General features: G+C 39.2%; 2 protein-coding genes, 1 non-coding gene and 1 pseudogene across 3 annotated transcripts; 1 reads left to right on the forward strand and 3 right to left on the reverse strand.

The window, feature by feature from the left end:
• The first annotated feature begins 1,223 nt into the window (after positions 1-1,223).
• LOC129242263 (cuticle protein 16.5) lies at positions 1,224-2,035 on the forward strand. Its single transcript, XM_054878821.1, has 2 exons — positions 1,224-1,320; positions 1,439-2,035. Exons 1-2 carry the CDS (start codon positions 1,309-1,311, stop codon positions 1,838-1,840), a joined length of 414 nt encoding a protein of 137 aa, XP_054734796.1. The 5' UTR covers positions 1,224-1,308; the 3' UTR covers positions 1,841-2,035.
• Positions 2,036-7,901: 5,866 nt separating this feature from the next.
• Positions 7,902-8,414, reverse strand: LOC129240773 (cuticle protein 64). The gene has a single exon (XM_054876751.1). The coding sequence runs from the start codon at positions 8,412-8,414 to the stop codon at positions 7,902-7,904; it is 513 nt and encodes a 170-aa protein (XP_054732726.1).
• A 3,980-nt stretch (positions 8,415-12,394) lies between these two features.
• Positions 12,395-12,533, reverse strand: LOC129243256 (U2 spliceosomal RNA; annotated as a pseudogene).
• Positions 12,534-13,271: 738 nt separating this feature from the next.
• Positions 13,272-13,471, reverse strand: LOC129243160 (U2 spliceosomal RNA). Its single transcript, XR_008582251.1, has one exon. It is a non-coding gene; the product is annotated as a U2 spliceosomal RNA (small nuclear RNA).
• Positions 13,472-17,646: the final 4,175 nt, after the last annotated feature.

Genomic DNA, 17,646 nt, shown 5'->3' on the forward strand with positions numbered 1-17,646 from the left:
AAAGAAAAAAAGTTAAGATGAGCGAGCGAGCAATTATACAAATTTTTTAATCGCGAACAAACAAAACTAAAATTGGAATTAATTAGCCCCTGGAATAATTAAATATTTCTTAATTTTGCAAATACATGCATACTTGCGATAATTGGCTGGCATTGCAACAGTTTGAAAATGAAATATGCGAGTTTTTGTAGCTGTGTATGTTGATTTCACATAGTAAATGTGCAATAAATTGCAAGCTTTTTTAATTATTTTTCATTGAACTAAAATATCTCTATTAGCGAACATATCAAAATGCACAAATTTATGTATGTAGCGTTAGTATATTTTTATGTATATAGCACTCGAGGGGGAAACAACGAGCAATACCCCAATTGCTGCTGAGGAAATTAATTGCATGACTCATATTTTTGCAAATAATTTTTGCTTGTTATTTTCACGGAAGCCAATCAATTGCCAGTTCTCGTATTAGAGCTGGTGGCATGGCCGGGTCTGTTGCTGCACGGCCTATATGACTATTTTATCGCCCAACACCTGGAGTCGAAATAAATAGCTACACCACTGTGGGATCGCCTGCAACCTGTTGTATTGGAAAGAGTGGAATATTTTAGCAAAAATTGCTTGCAATTTCCATGTCACAAACAAACAACAATAATGCCCACAATGTTGACCCACTGGTAGGCGCAACTATAGTAAATACCAAATCAGTATGCCACTGAGGCAGAGAGTGACAGTGAGCCGAAATGCAGTCGACGACAAAACCATTGCCTCATAAAAGCGTCAACCCCAGCCCGACTGCTGCCACACAACATATGCATATACGCTTAAAAATGAGATAGGTGTATGTGCATGTATGTGTATGAGTCATGTCAGGCCTTTCAGGCAATTCGGGCGACTCTGATCCACATTGACTTGACTTGCAAACTGGCACTTCAGTTCAGTTAAGTCTAGAAAAAAAGTAAAAGTGCTAGTCGTCCGTCCAGCTATAGCCAGCTTCTGCAGCAGCTTAGGCATTAATTTCAGCTCAGCTATGCGTTTACTGCATGCCTCTCAATTGCTGCAACAAAACTGCCCCTCCGCCTCCTATTCAAGACGTCGAGGTTTGCGCCTAGGTGGCGGATTTGTATTTTGCAGTTTCTACTCAAATAAATAAAAATAGCGATTTGTTTGAGTAGTATAAAAGCTTTTGCACAACGCCACCAACGAATCAAACTGTTTTTCGTGTTCTTAAGCTACGATCCGTTTTGTGCGCGTTGCCACCGAAATCTGTTCATAACGAAATCGCATATAAACAACTTTAAATCAGCAAACATGTTCAAATACGTGAGTACTCATCGCGTGGTCACAACGCCAGTATGTTGGCTTTAGAGTGTGCGCGTGTGCGTATGGCTTTGTGGTGTACAACTGATCGAGCGTTTGTTCTTTTCGGTGTCCTTTTCAGGTTGTCATTGTCGCTTTGGCTTTGGTAGCTAGCGCCACAGCTGCACCAGGATACTTGAGTGGCGCACATGGTGGTGCTCTTTTGGGCGGTCTGCATTCTGGCCCAGCACTATCCTTGGCGCATACAGCCCCCGCCATCTCATATGGCCATTCTGCACTCGCTGCTCCATCAATCTCTTACGCTGCTCCTGCTATCACTAAGATCGCTGCTGCTCCGGCTATTTCTTATGCCGCCCCGGCTATATCGCATGCTCCAGCTATCTCGTATGCTGCTCCAGCCATTACAAAAATAGCCGCTGCACCAATCATCTCGCATGCCTCCATTGCTGCTCCATCTTTAGGCTATGGTTTGGGTCATGGCTTAGGATTAGGTCATGGTTATGGATTAGGCCATGGCTGGTAAATATGAGTGCTTATGGAATCGAAAGGGTGAGGAAAGAAATTTCCTGTGATGCTGCTAAGGGTCGTTCCATAAATTTGTAAATGTGTTATATATGTAGAAACATTGTAATTTTCTTCTTTTCTTATTTCTTTGCTGAAAATCGCAATGAAATCATTTTGTATAAATTTCTGCCGCTGAGAATAAAAAAACTTTAAATGCCTAGTGTTTAAATGGCTGTTTTATATTCCGAAAAAATTGCATTCAAAGTACACATACGAGTTAAGTTCAAAAGTAAACAGGGCTTTATTATTATTTTTAGCTTCTTCTAGCTATCTAAAAATCCCTTACATAGCAGTCGATAACCTCCAAGGTAGACCTGAAATGCCGCGTATCTCTTAACGAGATGGCTGAGTCATTTCAACTAAAGGTAGCATGTGTTCCTGGCCATTGAGACATTGAGGCTAACTTCAGAGCTGATGAACTAGCGAAACTCGGCACCAAATTGGCCATTAAGTATATAGACAATGGCATAGTATATCCTTACAAACCTGTAAGCTACTTATCTTTGAGGAAATTGTAAGAGCATCGATGGCGTAATGAAATCACATGCAGAATCGTCCGACAACTCTGACCAACCCTCAAAGTTAGCACACAGATTTCAGTTATGACGGGACATTGCCTATTCGGCAGGCACGCCCAGAGGATGGGTGTGCAAACACATGACTTTTGCAGAAGTTGTGTAGATGAGAAAGAAACCATTCTGCACCTTTTGTGCTCCTGCCCTGCTCTAACCAGAAATATACTCACCTTTTTAGGTAGACCATCCTTTAATGAATTGGAAAATCTTAGTTCTGCCGAAATCAAGGACCTTCTAAAAACTTTTGAGAGGTACACACTGCTTTTAGGAGAGATAAGGGCGAGTTTCCCACGCGGCATCAAAATGGGCTATGAGCCTGAGTGTGCCCCATAGTGGACAACCGCTTCAATCTAACCTAACCTAGCCATCTATTGAAAATACCATGCGTCATGACATTCAGACAAAAATAAGCGTCAGTACGTTTGTCTCACAGCACAAAAATTAGCATCGAACTTGGCTTATGCTTACGAGTATGGTTCATCGTTAATAACGTTACCACTGATGCCATCAATCGGACGTTAATATACTTACGGGTGGAAAGCTGCATTAGTAGTTGGGTCATCTCCATGCAAGAAATCTGGATAATCAAAGCTAATATCGGAAATACAAACATAACTAAGAGGATCGGTAGGGAACTTCACAGGGAGTATTATCACTACTTTTCTGGTTATGTATGATAAGCAAAGTCTTGATTACACTTGATTGAGGTGGAGTATAAGTGGTGGTGCATGCTCCTGATGTGGTGGTAGTGGCATCAGAACTATGTCCTAACACGATCAGTGGAATCATTCAATTTTACCATACGCTTCGGTAATTTGGTGGAAAGCTCTTGGAAGAGATTAAGCAGAATACTAAGGACAGCTGACTTAAGTTAATTTAGGTTAAATGCTGCGGGTCGCTGGAAGGGAAACAACTTATGGTTATTGCAACAAACTCACTTCACCTCGTGGAGGACGGATTATATCATCCCAACGGCGATAGGAATTTTGCCACCCACTTTCCATCCCTGGTGGTATGGAGTACGGCACTTTTACTATACAACTTTGATACCACAGGTCGACACAGATGGTTCAAAAATGGATTGTAGCTTTGGCGCTGGTATATATTCTCATAGACTTAGAATTTAAAAATCTGTGTCTTCCTAATACTTGCAATATCTTCCAAGTGGAAGTATTGACAATAGAGGAACTTGTAGGCTACTACATAGACTTCTCTTTCAAGGGTAATATCGCTATTCTTTCGGTTAGCCCAGCTGCAATCCAGGCACTGAATTCAGTTACAAAAACCTCTAAACTGGTGCAAAAAAGCAGAAACCATAAACCATAAAGTTACCTTAATTTGTGTCACGGGACATCGAAATATTGGAGATAACGAAAAAGCGAAAGAACTGGCACTTTGAAAGATTTTTTTGTGAATGACTACATTTCGGTGGCGATAGCTATGAAAAGTCTTCTTCTAAAAACTATCTGCCGTTCGAAGTCGGCATAAAAGAAGCCAGCCCAAACAGGTAAGGTCCAAAGTCTCAAAGTTGTTTCGCTTTATTTTACAATTTTGCGTACACTGCGTTGAATAACTCTAGGACTGTTACTTATTCATACGTAACTGTTATGTGCGCAACTAAGTTCTGCAAGTTCTTTTTCCGAAAAAATGGTTACAAGTGAATCATTGAAAGTAATGCCCATCGCTGGCTAGTACTTTTTCCCAACGAATTCTCGAGATTTTTCATATGCACTTTGGTGACGGGGTCTGGATATATCTCTCAAACGACTTGCTGGATTTTTCAACCGTTAGTGGATTTTTCGCATAATATCGGCCCTTCGCGCACTAAACAAAAAAACTCGAAAGTCTTCAAATAGAGGTTAAAACTGATCACGATTATCGAAATTGTCGAGTTTTTCAATCCCCAGATGTGACAGTTTTGCTTGTTAGCGTAGCTGTCGCGACGAAAATGCGCTTCTTCAGAAAAGACGATTTTGGCTTATTTTCAATTAGCGACTATTTAAGCTGCACAACATTTTTCAACGTTATGTTAGGTTAAGTTATGGTGGTAGTTGGTCGGTACGACTAACTTCATCAAGGTTCATTGTGATACCACTGTGTGACACGGGAACCTCATTTATTTTTCTTCATGAAATCATTTTGTGGCTCTTATGAAGTGCAGAATGTGTCCAATCTCCATACCGGGCAGTTCCGTAAGAGAATAGAAAAAGTATCTACCAAGAAGGCCTGCTTTGATTTTCGTTGTTTCTTTGTCTTCCTCATCTCAACTTCTTCTACAATATTCATGTGAAAAAACTCCTAATCTCAAGAATGTCTTCCAAATAGCCATTGACCGGTTATACAGCCACGACCTTCGAGATATCCTCTCTTGAGAGGCTAATTAGTTTCTTTGTCTTTTGCTTATTTATTTGCGGCCACAATAGCCTAGTTGTTGCGCACGACCTATTGGCCTCTTGGATAATATGGTTTTTGATTATTAGTTTCCTCGCGGCTATAGCTATCCCAAGAGTCTTTCTATGACTAAGCTGTAATAACTAAAGAAGTAATAGCTTTCCTAGCTAGCTCATCGGCTTTACAGTTCCCTTGAATATCTCTGTGCCCCGGAGCCCAAATAAGGCTGACCTTGAGTACAACACTACGAGTAATACCATTTAGGGCTGCTCGACATTCCTGTCCAACCTTTGATCTTAGTACTCATTGACTTAATGACCGCCTGGGACTCGGACCAGGGGTTTTCTCTAAATTAGCTAATTTATCTATCTCCTTTTTAAACTGCCGAATACTTATAGTGTTCTTCAAACAGAAGTCTTTCCTATCCTGCAGGCCAGCAAAATGCTTAGGGAACGCGGAGGCGGGGGAGATATTAACATTTTCTCTGATAGTTAAGCCACGATCAAGGCTCTGACGACGCCATGGTGCATGGTGCATAGAACTGTTAAACTTCTGTACGGAGGAGATCAAATCTCTTGAGTGTGCAGGTAACATTTCTCTGATCTGGGTTCCAGGGCATACGAACCTTAAAGGAAATGAAATTGCTGACGAGCTTGCCAGGAAAGGGACTGAATTATTCTCAGAGACCTCCTACTCGGGCTTCGGTATCCTCTGACAGTTGTTAAACGGGAACTGCATAAATTGCTTCTCAGGAAAGCGCAGAAAAGATCGAGCTCCATTTCATTCAATTTCCAAACTCGTAGCTGTGTTTAACGGTCACTGGATAATCGCGGTCGTACGCGGAAAAGCTAGTGTTACTATTTAACCCCCATTGCAGAAGATGTGGGGACTTTTCAGAAAAGGAGACTGTTGAGCACTTTGTCACTTTGTCCGGGTTTAGCTGCTAGACGATTAAAGTCACAGGGTGACAGGGGCAGTGCGCCAACCTAAATCCCATGAATCTTCTTCATTATATCAACAGCTCTGGCTGGCGGTAGATATCTGCCTGTTGGAGGTCTCATAATGGTATCAAAACGGTGCTTTAGTGCTACTTGAGGAATGCCAGACTGGCAATTCAATTATTTCACCTACCTGCCGCCTGGGTATTCGAGAATACATTTGTTGTGATTTTTGTTAAGATGTGCGTATTTAAATACGTTGCTACTTCTTTTGTGGCTAGAATTTCGGCCTGATAGACGCTGCAGTAGTCTGGTAGTCGAACAGAAAGTTTCAGTCCGTCAAAGCCGAACTTATCGTTGCCTGAAGCTGAAGCCGCAGCAGTTTTAAGGAAAAGTGAGGTTAATGCATCCAAGAAAATCTCAAATTCCTTTACATTCCTTGCCAATTATTATTTCTCTACGCAAACAAAGAACAAAACCATCGAGAAAAACAAAAAAAAAACGTTTGATTTTTAGCGAACGAGTTTAATTGGCTGCAAAAAACGTGTACCTCAAGAACATTACTTATTATATATAATAATATTCAGTTTTCAAACAAGATTGCTGCTAAATTGATGACATACAAATCGATTGATTCCATTTCTAGCCAGAATCATGGTTAATTCCACCGGAATTTTTAAATATGCTGAAATTGCCCTGACTACCACCTCATAATCTGCAATTAAAAGTCAGGCCGGTAATCTTTATGTTGGGGAACATCAAGGACACACCAAGGCTCATGACCCATTGTGATGCCGCGAGGGGAACTAGCTCTTATCCCTCCTAAAAGCAGTGCGTACTTTTCAAAAATTTCGTAAGATCCTTAATTTCGACAGAGCCGAGATCTTCTAATTCATTAAAGAATTGTCCGCCCAAAATGGCGAGCCTACGTCAGGATAGAACAGGACAGTGACACAGAAGGTGCGGGATCGTCTTTTCCTCTTCCTCATGTAGACAACTTCTGCAGAAGTCATGTGTTTGTACACCCCCCAGTGCCCCGTAATAACTGAAATCAGTGTGTTAAGACTGTGCTGTGGTGAACATAAACTAGCCACGTCTTTGTAATAGCATTCGGCTTGCTGTGAAGAAATTAATGAGCAACGTTGGTAAGTCAATCGGTATTGAACCGCTTATCGCTTGAACATCTGGCGCTGATACTGTGCGGTAGGCAGACACAACTCTCAGAGTTGTCGTTCGTTGTGCCGACGCTGGGAGCTTACGCTCATGGTATGGCTAATATCAAACCATGTAGAATCAGCGGTTGGGTTGATTTGTTTGTTTACTATAAAACTAAGAATGGGTTAGTGATTTACGAAAAAAATTAACGCAGTACCACTTCATTGTCATCTGAACAACGGCAGATTTGACGAGTGTGTGAATATGCATTTGGATGAGTGTGTGACTATGTGTGAAATAATCGTGCAGATTTCGGCTGGCGAACTCGCCCGTGACGTGGCAGCCGAACCTCCGCTCAACTTTTTGTTATTCACCTTGGATTACGCCGGTGTTTTGCCTTTAGCGCATTTGACCACAGTTCAGCTCCGTAGAAGAGAACGGAGAGCATCGTAGCCATAATTATTTCCCTTCTCCTGTCATTATTCTGCTCATTCATCTGTGGTAAATAATATCAACTATTTATTAGGTGCACATATCAATCGTCGCTTTGACTCTGAGTGCATATTTGACTTGATATTTTATTTTTGTTTTTGGCATTCGACATTTGATATTTGCAGTGGATAAACAAGAATTATAGTAATTAATAAAAAAATGTATATATGTAAATTAATATGCTTGCTTACATACACATATACGTACAAGAATCGCATGTGATAATTTGATAATTAAATACAAAAATATCCATGCATTTGTACGCTTCTATACTAACTAGTGTTATTCAAATTATAATAAAAATGTGTAATGAATGAGGTTGGGCCACAATCGCCATATCGTACATATGTACATACCTAACAGTAAATACCCCTTAGGTGAACACCAACAGTATTGTTATTTGATTTTTTTACCTCACTTAAAAAATATTCTACATTCGAAGCTTACAATTCGCTGTTCGCTATCTCATCTACCAGCCATGTCCATAGCCATAGCCATGTCCTCCATAGTAACCATGCCCTCCATACAAACCATGCCCTCCGTAGTAGCCATGGCCTCCGTACAAGCCATGTCCATAGCCGTAGCCATGCCCGAGCGATATAGGCGCGGCGATGGTCTTTGTCACAATTGGCGCCGCTATGGTTTTCGTGATGATAGGTGCGGCTTGAATTTTCGTAATCACTGGTGCTGCTGCGATCGTCTTGGTAATGATAGGCGCTGCATACCCATGATCATAATGGCCATAGCCACCATAGCCATAGCCGCCGTAATATCCATGCCCCAGTCCATAGTGTCCGTAGTCATGGCCTAAGCCATAACCGCCACCGAGAAATCCTGCGAATGCATTATGCGCGCAGAAAAGCAGTGCCAAACCAAGAACCAACTGCTGAACGATTAAATGGACAAGCACATTAAAATAGTTATTGCCAACATAAAGCGTACATAAGCATATGTATGCATGTATACCCACCGATTTAAACATGTTGAGCAGAGTAAAATCTGTGATGGATGATTTATTTATTTGTCAGTGCACAGCAGGACACTCAAGCGATTGCGGCAAGTGTTATTGTCCGTTTAATTTTAGATTACCAAACGGTCTGGTGCTACCAGCTTGCTAAGATCACCTCAATTCACTGTGATTCATCCATTGATTGTCTGGCAGTTTTTATAGGCGCCAGATCATTAGTTTGAAAGCCATTAGACAGTTGTCACCAAAAATGGCCTCACGCAATGTAGGCTCACAACGACGCGTCGTCCAATTTGCGATGAGCAGAGGCTATACAAAAAGTTGGGAAAAATTTTTAAATTAAAATGGAAAGTGTTGAATGTGGTAAGTGTGGCAAATGCCATTACGCGTCGCTACATACATGCGCATTTTTCTGTTGTGGCATACATTTTCTGCTTTTGCTACACTTTTGCTATATTTTTGCTATACTTTTGCCTTTTAATGATCCCACCAGCTATCGATGTCCACCGATAGCTACAGAGATTTTTGCTTGATGGCGTGCAGTGGAGTTACCGGATTTATAGTTTATACGCAACATTAGTGAAATAACAATTTCTGCGGAAAAAAATCCAATCAGTCGACTACATTTCGCACTGCCCAGGAATATTTTTCTCCAGCCTCATACACTTAATGTTGCACTTGTATGGCCAATTAACGCACGCATAAACATACTTCTACATAAGTAAGCATGTCGTCGCGTAATATGATACAATACATACCTACATACCTATGGTTTGCCACAGCACGCACCCAACTAAATTTTGTGGTATTCGCTTGAGCAAAACCATTGCGGCTGCATGCGGAGGAGACACCTGTTGTTGATCCACTTGACTTTAAAATGCAATTTGTGTTTTACGTCATTTTAACAGCCTTGTCTTGCTATAGCAACAACATTCGACCGTTATCTTTCGGGTGCATATTAGTAGATAACAAACTGCCTAAAGATTATTCCTGTTCTTAAATTCTTTAGATATGTATTGTAATTAAAGCAGATTTCTTTAATAAAAATGAGGTCCAGTTTGTCATAATGAACCCTGCGTATTTAGAAATTATTATGAAGGGCGCAAGCGAAAATGTTATTGCAACATAAAATTTTATTCGCATTTGCGTAGATATGTGCCTTTTACGTGTTAATAAAAATTTTCGGATACACAAAAACTATACTGATGCGTGATTTTCGTTCCTATGACAGATGCCGTAGCTGACTGGATGTGGGAAAGGGTGTTTTTTTTAGAGGTTAGGTTTTCAAGATGAAATAAAACGTATATAATTTAATGTTATGGCCAAGAATTTAGCTTTATTATAAAGATAAGGGTTTGCCATTATGTTTTAAAAATGATTTCGAGCAAGTGGCCGCCGCGACTGGCTCGAATAAATTCCAGCCGAGAGGCCCAATTTTCGACCACTTTTTGCAGCAATTGGGGCCGTATGTCAGCAATAACGCGCCGAATATTCTCTTCCAAGACGTCAATCGTCTCGGGCTTATCTGCGTAGACAAGCGACTTCACATAGCCCCACAAGAAATAGTCCAGCGGTGTTATATCGCACGATCTTGGAGGCCACGCCACAGGTCCACGGCGCGAGATAATGCGCTCACCATAAGTTTCCTTCAATAAATCGATTGTTGCGTTGGCTGTATGGCATGTAGCGCCGTCTTGTTGGAACCAAAGGTCGTCCACATCAATATCGTCCAATTCAGGCACGAAAAAGTCATTAATCATGGCTCTATAGCGCTCTCCATTGACTGTAACATTATGGCCGGCTTCATTTTTAAAGAAATATGGACCAATGATTCCCTCTGCCCATAGAGCACACCAAACAGTGACTTTTTGAGGATGTAACGCCGTCTCAGCAATGGCTTGTGGATTATGTTCACTCCATATGCGACAATTTTGCTTATTGACATACCCATTCAACCAAAAGTGAGCTTCATCGCTGAACAAAATTTTCTTCGATGCGTCGCGTGAACCGAACCATTATTTTCGTAATAAATTTGCACGATTTGCAAACGTTGTTCAGGTGTAAGTCTATTCATTATGAAATGGCAAACCAAACTGAGCATAAATCAAGTGACAGCTGTCAAAAAAACCATCTACGAAAAAAGTAGTGCCAACTTGTAAACCTAACCTCTAAAAAAACACCCTTTATGTATCAATGAGAGGTGCAATAACTCGGTTTTCATCTTTTAAGTGTTAATGTCGCGTATACTCTTTATGAAGTTTTGACATTTCCTTCGGCTTGGTATTTATTTTAATATTCAAGTACTCTACATTTTAGAATACTTTTCATACGTAATCGAATAAACTTAATTAAATTTAACCCAATTGCACAGCAAATGCATTTGCTGCGTTTTTGGCGAGTATACTCGTCATCGTCTCAAAATAATAAAACACTCCCGTGCATATTTTCAAAATCAAACAAAACGCTTAAAGGGCTAAGGTAGGCGCTCCCTTCCATGGATTTCTCAGAGTTGATGGTATAAAAACGAAATTGGTTATTGACACAAAAAAGGTCGACACACCAGTATTCCCAGCTCGAACGTCGGCACCCAAATGAATACGGCTACTCTTTGCCTATAGATCATTGTAGTAACCGGTAGTTGAAGACTCGGTTGTTGCTATAAGCATCAAAGAACTGCCGGTTCAGGTAGTAGTCTAGTCAAATATACTCATTTTATATAGATAGCTTTTAGGAACTTTGTTTTTAAGAAAATAAAATGCGATCGTTTTGATTTTACATCAAATAGTGTACAAAAACATTTTTTTTATATATTTTTTTGTGGTAGTGTGGCACCAAAGTAAGCGTCTTAAAAAAGGATAGGTGGCTTGTCAACAGGTTTTTGGCTCTTCAGGACATCTGATTGATCTGAAATTTTCATCAGCTATTCCATACATCAGTAGTTCTGGCATATGCTACTTTCGTTTCTTTTCAGTCCTAATTTCTACCCGAAAAACATACCTCTTTTTCAAAAGTCCGCCATTTTGTTATTTTTCCAAAAAAATTTCCCATTGTAGCACCTGCCAGAATGACAAGCAGCACTGACAGAATAATAATCAGTTTAACTTTTTTGTTTCAGATGTCCTGAAGAGCCAAAATCCTGTTAAAAAGCTTATTTTGGTGCCACACTACTACAAAAAAATTTGTAAAAAAAAATTGTTTTTGTACACTATTTGATGTCAATAATAACATAGTATAAAATCAAAACGATCGCATTTTATTTTCTTAAAAAAAAAACAATTCCTAAAAAATATCTATAAAAAATGAGTATTTGACTAGACTACTACCTTCAGTTCTTTTAGTGGAATCAGTTATAAGAGTAATTGGCGTATTCTGAGAGCAAAAATTTTCCCAAGCCATTTTACGTCTTGCTGTCCGATAAAAGTTTACCCTATCCACCACCGTTTGCTACCAAATAACCACAAATTTTAAGCATTACAATTTAGGTGTTCATCACCTTCAGGGAGGTGGATATTTCAATTAGAGATCCTAACCTATTTCCCATGCGTATGAGGTCCGCATTCACAGAGTTCCGTATTTTTAACGGAACTAAATTTTTTAGTTTATTTATTTAAAAAAAAAAATACGTGTCTAACGGTTAGACGCGATAGAAGTGAAACCTTCCGTAAAACAAACTGAGAGAGAATGAGACGAAAGCAGCATGAGGAGCGGGATAATTATAGGTTCATTATAATATTGCTATAAAGTTCATATTTTATTTTCTTCATTTTATTATTATTCATCCTCAATGTTTTCAATTTCAACAAATGATACGAGTGGCTTATGATAGATAAAATATGATACAAATGCTTTGGTTTCGATGTTGTCAAAAAAAAATACCCAAACGGACCGAAGAAACAGACTTACAAATTTCTTCCATTTTCGTCTACTTGTATTCATATAAAAATTTATGTCTCTTCCCACCAAAGCTAAATGTATTTGTATATTTCTTCTTGTATTTATTCAAGGCCGAAATCCCGGCGGTACTGCAATACCGGGCCAACCCGTGGCAGAGGTGGATAAAGCCCCTAAAACACTCCGCCCATTTCCAAAAATTAGTTTAACACGTTGATCTTAGCCATAAGGCCGAGAAGCGATAACTATACACAACCAACAAACTACCTTGTCATTACATTTTCTAATAAACCTTTTGAGAATTACACGCTCACAAAAATTAATGTACGAAATATTTATACCGATTCACTTAAACACGGCGAGCTGTTTGATTTCATGTTCGTGCCTGTGTATGTGCATTTGTGCGTTCATATCGCCACAGTGCATGACTACCAGCCTTGGCTGAGCACAGTAAGAAAATGTATTCGAGCGTATATATGTATGTATGTACGTTAGCGTGTTTGTACGATTGTGCTCTGCGCTCAGCTTTGTGTCGATTTTACTGTGCGCTGCGCAGGTTGGGGTATTCTTGCAGAATTTAAAGATGATTCACACATTGTCGACCGACTGGGTACAGTAGTCACAAGTGATGATATGTATAATTTTTATATGAAAAATCAAGGCGAATCTTTTGAAGGTGGTAGCAATAACACAGCTGATTTGTTATTTTTTTCTTCCGCCGTGTACATTTGGTTGTCAACACAAAATTGAATTACGAAACGTTTTACTTAGCTTAGTGTATAAATTCACCTTGGAAAAAATTTAATTTTCTTCTATAATCAATTTTAATAAAAAAAAACTGTTTTCAATAAATAATCAGAAATGTCCTACAATGCAAATTTCACTTCAAAAAAAAATTCCATTTTCGTCTACATGTATTTATATAAAAATTTATGGCTCTTCCCACCAAAGCTAAATGTATTAGTATATTTCTTCTTGTATTTATTCAAGGCCGAAATCCCGGCGGTACTGCAATACCGGGCCAACCCGTGGCAGAGGTGGAGCAAGCCGCCCCTAAAACACTCCGCCCATTTCCAAAAATCAGTTTAACATTTGTTGTCCTCCGATGGAGGATCTATCAGATGTTAAGCTGATACGAACAGATACCACACGATGACAGCATGGCGCGGTAGCCGAGCGACTAGCAATGTGAGCTTCCGATCCAAAATCCTTGGTTCGAATCACAAGAAAAAATAAAAGTTATTTTTATTTAGTTCGTCGCTACGTTTATATCAACATATAATATAACGCTTCGTAGCCAAGAGGGTCGCTTTTTCGTTTCACTTTTCCTCAAATCACTCCCAACGATTCTAAAGAAGTTTTCACTTCAAAAAGTTTAAGAAGTATTATTTTAAAGATAAACCGAAAGGGCATCGGTGCGGTTTATATTTGTCTCTTGGTGTCATTGTCTAAGCTGTAAATTTTCCCATATTTATATACTATATACCATTGACGCTTACAACTTGTATCGTTGTTTGGCCGAGCTACTCCTCATACAAATGAAGGGACCTACAGTTTTAAACCGACTCCAAACGATAGAGATTTTTTACGAGGAGTTTTTTATGGCGGAAATACACTCGGAGGTTTGCTATTGCCTACCGGGGGAGACAGCTATTAGAAGAAGCTTTTTTCTAATCATATCTCATCATTTTGGTGTTTCATATGAGCGAACCCATTGAGGTATGGGTGCCACCTATAGCCAAAATTTTCGCGGCGAAATTATCCCATAGGGTATTCAAATTCGTGTGGTGTGCCACCGCAGAATAGTCACTCAGTTATTCGCTACCTCATATTTAATTAAAGAATCGCGTCACTCCTCTTTGAAGGAAGTTTCTGATCTGTAATTCATGGTTCAAAATACCTACTCCTGAGTCATTTAAATTACATAATTTCTCAGTTTTTCCTTTATCCGGCGTTTTGGTTCTGCCTTTACTGATCCATACACTCTGAATTTATTACTTACCTCGCTTGTACCATCTAAGTCAGAATATGCTGCCTTAATACTCGTATACATAAAAGCATGGCGAAATCACATGGGGCACTCAGCGATTTTGAAGGTTGCTGATTTGCTGACATAACCTCACGAATTGCACCTTTAAGATATTGAATCGACCCTGGGCTGTTGACGTATACCTTCTCTTTCACGTTGCCCCAAAGAAAAAAGTCACAAGGTGTTAAATCACAAGATCTCGTGGCCAATTGTGATCACCTCTTCGAGAGATAACACGGTCCGCAAACTTTTTCCGTAAAATATCAATGGTTTCGATGCTTGTGTGACACATAGCGCCGTCTTGTTGAAAATAAACGTTGTCCAGATCAATACCACCCAATCCCGGCCATAACAAATCGTTAATCATCTCTCGATAGCGCAATCCAATCACCTGTAACACCTGTTATTATATCTTTATGGTGGCTTGTAAGAAATTATGTCCTCTCAGATTTACTGAGTATAAATAATTAAATAGTCGGCGTTCTAATTATTAACACACTTTTTTTAGGACGGATTGTATGCATGTATGTATGTATGTATGTATGTAACGGAATCTTTGAGCTTAATTTTCACTGGCTTCTAAACATCTGATCGACTTGAAATTTTGCACACCTATCAAGGACCGATGACAATGCAATAATTTGATAAAAATTTTCCATTATCCTTATTGGGATTGCCAGGATTAATATTTTCTTTTTTTACCTGTGGGCAAAATGTAAGGTGAATTTGGTTGTAAAATGAAAAATCGTCATTTATTCTTGTAAATCAATTTCATCCCCTTCAAAAGAATGCCCTCTCGATGAAATACACCTATGCCAACGACTTTTCCAATCCCCGAAACATGCCAAATAGTCCATTTCCGGTAGTGGTCTCTTGAATTTTGGGAATAGCCAGAAGTCACACGGAGCCAAATCAGGCGAATACGGTGGTTGCAGAACGATATGCGTGGAATTTTTGGCGAAATAGTCACGAAGAACGAGTGCAGTTTGAGACATGTGAGATAAATTTTCCATTATCCTTATTAGGATTGCCAGGATTAATATTTTATTTTTTTAACACACTTTTATTAGCTCGGGTTGTATGTATGAATGACTGTAACGGAATCTTTGAGCTTAATTTTCACTGGCTTCTAAAAATCTGATCTACTCGGAACACACAACATAGATGACTAGATGGGAAACTCTTTTTCTCGTGAGAGCGCTGAAAAATGTGCATTTTTTATAACATTTGCCAATATTGCCATACCGGTAGAAACATGAATTGGGTATTTTTTTAAACAAAAATTGGGAATTTTTAGTTTCCACACCACCATTGAAGTTAGTATTTAGTGTGCGGTTGTGTAATAGTATATTACTCGTAAACACCTACATATACTAAAAATAAAAAATAGTTAAAAAAAATGGATTTTGCTTCACTTTCATAACCCTCTGTACATAGGTAGTTGCCAAAAGAATGATTGTAATATTTACTATATCAAGCATCCCACGCTTTTAACTCTAATTTGAATTACTCTATTTGTATCTTAATTTTTGTTATAATTCTGTTCTGAGGTAGTTGACTATGACTGATCCTTCGATTTGCTATTACTTCATTATAGGTCCCTTTGTCATTAAAATTTATTTTCTACTTTTTAGTTCGATTAGCAATAAAAGCGTGTTTTTTAGTTTTTTTAAGCTATATTTTATTCTCTTGTGGAATTTTGATCCATCCTGATTGTGTAATAGAACAAAATTCGCTGTAAAGAAAATGGAGTCGAATGTCGTCGAGACAATTATTCTTAATAGAAGGTCTAAGGGTGAAGATGTGCTAACTCCATGTGTTCGTATTATTCTCATGTCAGGGCATATCGGTTCATTTGATTTTAGACGATTGTAGTTTCCTATTCGTCATACTTGACCATTAACAAGGCTCAAAGTCAATCACTTCTTCTTCTTCAAGTGCCTGGACTAAATCTAGAAAACTCGTGCCTTTAACGTGACCAATTGTATGTTGCATGCCCCCAAGTCGGGCAACCAAAGAAATTTATTCATTTTCGCTCAATTGTGTCTACCTTTTACAAGCAGAAATATGATCCACTCAGGGGCTTTTCATTATCTGCCGAGGGGCGAAAGCTAAGAGAAAAAAACATATCTATCATTTGGTGGTTCATGTCCTAGGTGGGTTTCGAATGAGATCCCTCTCGAATGGTAGTCATGCACAAACCCATTTGGATACGGCGGTCGCTGTCATAACTTGTTAATTAATAAGAACACACACACTAGTGCTCGCAGCCTCCTACGCTCATAACAGCAACATATGCCGTATGTGGACAAAATGCATTATACCGTAAATCATAAAATTGTCTTCTTATACACTTTTTTCCCAAATATTTCTCATTTGTCTCATTTCTAACACGTATAAACGACATGGTTACTTCTCAGCAGCAACGCCTTTCCAGACAATTGTGAATTATTGCACGCTGCGCATGCGCCGGCGATGACTTACCATTGCGCCAGCAATCGCATACTTACTGCAATCACTTCGACATTCGCTGGTGCAGCTGCCCCGTTTTCTAAATTGTTACTGTGTGCGCATTGAGATGGGAGTATTTGTATGGCATCTTGTGAGTTTTATAGTTGTCTCATTTTATTTATTGTACTGACTTACTTACCTGCCTTCACTTTCATTCTGCGACATAATGGAGCAGCGGTTCAGTGAGCCAGCAACTCCTGGCCAGCTGAAGGTATGCGCTATGTTATATTGTATAATGCGAATTTATTTGTATCTTTAATCTAGTTTGGGCGAATAATTTCGAGTTTTCTAAATTTGGTCGCCTTAATTTCGCTCTTGCACATGCGGAGTAAAAATGCTATAAGCGCAAATAAGAAGAAAATTGCATATTACGCCACTTGCCACACTTAAGGGGAAACGTTAGTTATGCCACTTTTACGGATTTGCTAATATTTGCTGGTGGTCAGTTCGTGTGTAGTTGTAGCTGTTCGTTAAATATTACATTAACAAATGGTACTTATTTAAAATACGTCTCAGTTGTATTTAATCATCATAATATTGGGTTAGTACAGACTTGATGAATATAAGTGTTGGACCATAACTGCACATCTCCGTGGAATAGTTGCAGTGTAGTTACAGTGAAATATGACGTATGAATGCCAATGTATTGTAGAATTAATTATTTTTGGTGATAAATATTTAAAACTTTTTTTCTTCAGCCGAATGTATAATCGAGAGGACGTATGACCACCATTGGAATCATTGATAACCCAATGTGCCTGTCTTGTTGGAGGAGGCGAATAGTACTGAGCACTTTCTCTGTGAGTGTCCTGCTTT

Source organism: Anastrepha obliqua, chromosome 3 (assembly GCF_027943255.1).
Source record: "Anastrepha obliqua isolate idAnaObli1 chromosome 3, idAnaObli1_1.0, whole genome shotgun sequence".
NCBI lineage: Eukaryota > Metazoa > Arthropoda > Insecta > Diptera > Tephritidae > Anastrepha > Anastrepha obliqua.

What these genes read in the sequence shown, in the direction of transcription:
- LOC129240773 (XM_054876751.1), bottom strand. Translation starts at nt 8,414, where the DNA reads ATGTTTAAATCGGTGGGTATACATGCATACATATGCTTATGTACGCTT.